General features: G+C 38.7%; 1 protein-coding gene across 1 annotated transcript in view; it reads right to left on the bottom strand.

Annotated features, from left to right (window-relative positions):
* Positions 1-2,871: 2,871 nt before the first annotated feature.
* cox7c (cytochrome c oxidase subunit 7C) overlaps positions 2,872-4,035 on the bottom strand; it is a 7,238-nt gene continuing 6,074 nt past the window's right edge. The window contains exons 2-3 of the mRNA XM_015024580.1: positions 3,368-3,515; positions 2,872-2,970 (exon numbers count right to left, since the gene is read on the bottom strand). Of these exons, the coding sequence (XP_014880066.1) occupies positions 3,399-3,515 (117 nt within the window). The 3' untranslated portion in view covers positions 2,872-2,970; positions 3,368-3,398. The remainder of the gene's footprint in view (positions 2,971-3,367; positions 3,516-4,035) is intronic.

Here is a 4,035-nt window from a genome sequence, read left to right as displayed (position 1 = left end):
ATATTTGTACTCTCAGTGGAAAGGCAGCGCACGTACTGAAACTGTTTTTTTCTTTTCCAAAGACTAGAAGGTTGGGGACGTTCCAAAACTAGCGCCGCGTGTTGCTGCTCCAACTTGCTGCATTTGTAGTAGATGCTAGATGTTTGATTAGCCCCATCAAAACTTTGGGGTGCTACAAGGAAGCTTTAAAATATTTAGTTTTGTCAAAATGGAGTCAAATAAAAGAGACAAAATTACATGCTTTTCAAAAGTCATTACAGGCCCAAAAGAAATCCCTGCAGCAGCTTTACTGGCTTGTCACGTATTTGGGCGGCGGACACCGACTTTTTGCAGACACCTTTCAAGCAAAGGGTTGAGTGTTTCATATTCAGAAAAAATACAACTTTGAAAGGGGTATCGCTTCAAAGAGGCTGATTTGTCTCTAATGGCCCTTGAAAGCTCATTCGGTCTCTTTGAACAAGCACAGTGATCTTTGAGATCCGCTCACAACAACGTAGTGTGAAGTATGGCTCGTGTCACCAGCTGAAGCATGTCAACTATCTCACACTTCATCACAAATTCCTGTAATTAATTGTTGAACAGCGGTCACCAGGCAAAAGAAAATGACAGTTGCAATCCAGTTTGTGTTGCAGCGTCACCTTGGGGTATATTTAAACACCACAGGCACTGATGTTGTTGGGAGGTTTAAATGTTTCAGGATCTGTATTTTTTTTTTCCCCCAAAGTGATGTGTCATTTTTTGATCTTCTACCGTCGAACAAAAAAGCAAGTGACACCCCGCCCCCCCCCTACTGCTGAATTATACATACATGGAATATCACACCTCAGTCCTGACTGACCCTCCATCGACCCCAGTATCTGCCTGTTAACTTCATCATCACTTAGCAAAAGCTGCATGATCTGAATACATTTTTTTTTCTATAAACGCCCACAGGCATAAACAGCATGCCATTAAAAATGCCAGCTTGTTAAACCACCTGACAGCTTTACTACACGCTTTGAGTTGTTTGTCCTAAGACTGAGTGTGAAGGTTACACTGAAAAATCAGGTCTCTTTCAATATATTAGAATATCATCAAAACTGTTGTCTATTTACTTAATTAGATTTTAAAGTGGGAGCTCATGTATTTTCATAAAACACAGTGATACATTTCAAACACTTATTTCTTTTAATGTTGATGACTATGTCATAGAGCTAATGAAATCTTAATATTCAGTTATAAATTCCAGATTAATAAAACTGGATTTTCAATATATAAATATTATGACTAACATAATTATGGGGGAAAACTCATGACAGTGGTCCAGAACCAAGTTATTAACAGATTTAAAGACCCCAGACAAAGGTACGCCACAAAAGACGTCAGCTACTCTATAAGACTGAATGCAGTTGTTTTAACTGAAAGCTGAGTGGAAGGAAAAAGTAGAACAAAGGTGCACAAGCAACAGGAGGTGAACCCATTCAAAAGTCTAGGACAAAAGTGATGATGGAGGCTGGAGTCTGACCTTTAACCCCTTAAATGTCACCTTCAAAACACTTATACGTCAGATATGAATTATGCAGATTTTGACAGTTCACCACAGACAAACCCAGTATGTGGACTGTTGGATGTCTTCTGTCAAGCCACTCCTCAATCAGAAGCCGTGTGGAAGAAAGGAGACGCATAGAATGAAGTAGAGAACGGAGTCTCCACCCTCAATATGATGATTTGGAACGCAGAGCCATCCTCTGATACTAGTTTGTATTCTATCAAATCTAAAGTTATCACAACCATTTACCATGAAATTTTAGAGCACTCTCTGTTTCCCAGTGCTGAAAGGCTCTTTAAGGGTAATAACATTTTCTGTGAGGACTTGGGACCCACCTACACTACCAAAAGTATCAATACCGGGTTTACTGACCATGGCATCAGTCTGCTTGAGTTGGCCAAAGACACTTTATTCTAAAACCCAAAAATCTAGTTTCATCAAGCAGAGGAGCAGACTCATCAAAGGTCACTAGTAGAGCAACCTAGGCTTCTTCCAACGTCTTGGCAGTCATGGGCCAATTCCCTTCATACCACACCTCTCTAATGCAGTAATTCATACAAACTTATTGATGGCATATACCCAGATCCAGCCCTAGCTGCATTAGTGAGATTTTGTGGGGCATCACTGAATGCAAAACATTTTACATCAGTTTCATTTTTTAAACTGCTAAGATAATTTGTCAACATACTATATTTATGTTGTCCAATTTAAGATACATCCATAAGAGTTTTTTTTTTCTTTAGCTCATCACCACATGCCATACAAAACAAAGAAAGAAATTGCTTTCAAAGCCTAAAATAAAACTGACCTTGGCTGATTGCTAAAAACTGACTTCAGGTATTATTCCCCTGCACCAACTCAGCAGGCACAAACACCCAGTTTTAATACTTTGCCCTTGGATAATTATACCTAGAAGAACAGGGTTAATTGAAGTGAAAAAAGGTTATCCAAGCTTAGCTGCAGAGCAAAGAAATAATACCTGTCAGAGTCCTCAGACCTTCACACAAATTTCAGGTGAGCCACCTCATCCTCTTTGAAAACGATTACTTTAAGAGTGAGGTTTAGACGTTGCACTTTCATAAATCATCTGCAAGGTATCTGGAGCATTGCTATTTTCTACATACAAGCCCACATTACAGTTAACACTGTAGGACATTTTCCCTCAATTAATATATATTTTTTCTGTATTCCTGGACCTCATCCACAAAAGATTTTACTATTAAGTTAATATGTATGGTTGCCAATAGCACAGCGATTAAGGTACTCAAGTTCACTTAATAATGGATTCAACTTTTTCAAAGTAATGGCATATCCATGCCTTATAAGAAAGAAATAAAGACACATTCATATTTAAGGTAACTTTATTTACAAACAACAATAAGTGAATCCCATTCTTCTGCACAGATTGAACACAGATGGATAAATGTGTTCCAGCTGACAACCTGCGGGAAAAACGGGACACAAAGTGATAAGATGACTTGCATACATCTTGATGTCAAAAAAGCAATTTCTTAGTAAACACCAGAGCAGATGAATGTGACAACACCTCAAAACAGATTCCACCTGATACACACTGACGTTTATAATAAACTGTCACATTAATTTGCCCGAGTGGGAGCTGATCTGCACAGTACGGCTGCCACTTGACATCTGTTACTATTGCATTCAAGCATAAGGTAATATATTTAAGAAATGCCATGCAGTGAAAGGCTAAAGAGGTGCAGGGAAAAGCCTGACTGCCAGTGCCCACTTTACCAAGCAATATTACAGCAAATGCCACATCATCCTGACATTTTAATAAAAGCAGATATGCTGGATCAAAATGGCAGGCATAATTACCTCGGAGGCAGAGTAGCAACATTGGGCCATTTCACTTCTTCAGGAGCTGATGTCTGACAACGATGAAGGGGAATGTAAAGCCGCTGCCGAAGAACAGGACCATCATGCCCAGCAGACGCCACTTGTTGTCCACAGAGAAGGGGAGGTTCTGTGGGGGGGGGAACCCAGACAAGTTGAAATCTATGGTCAAAGTACTTATTTGTAAACTGCTCTTATGATATCTGGAAACCACATTTCTTTTCTTTTCTTTTTACACATTTTTCCCATTTATAAGTGCTCACTACATTAAGGATTTAAAAGAAGTAAATTTATAAAAATATTTTCAATAAGCTGCTTCTAATCATTGAGAATAAACTTGTGTATGTAAACATTACAAACCATATATGGTCACTATGATATGGTTGTAATGTTACACAAAGACTGGCTCTTTCTGTGATGCCTGCAATGCAGATAAGAATTTGAGAGAAGCCAAATTAGACAGACATGCTTTGAAGCTATGTTTGTATTAATTACACTATAAAAAAAATCAACAGTAAAAAGGCAGAAGACCTCTTCAATCATCACACTCTTGCAAGTATTAATAAAGCTTTTGGCTTTTTAACCTACTAATGCTATTTGGACTTTAGCTGCACTTTTCTTCTAATCATAGGCGTAGGAAGCGGGGGGGA

The sequence above is a fragment of the Poecilia latipinna genome, unplaced genomic scaffold (genome assembly GCF_001443285.1).
Source record: "Poecilia latipinna isolate Pla-1442-1.1 unplaced genomic scaffold, P_latipinna-1.0 Scaffold3721, whole genome shotgun sequence".
In the NCBI taxonomy this organism is placed as follows: Eukaryota; Metazoa; Chordata; class Actinopteri; order Cyprinodontiformes; family Poeciliidae; genus Poecilia; species Poecilia latipinna.
The sequence above is the reverse complement of the archived record's forward strand: the minus strand, read 5'-3'. Positions and strand labels throughout refer to the sequence as shown.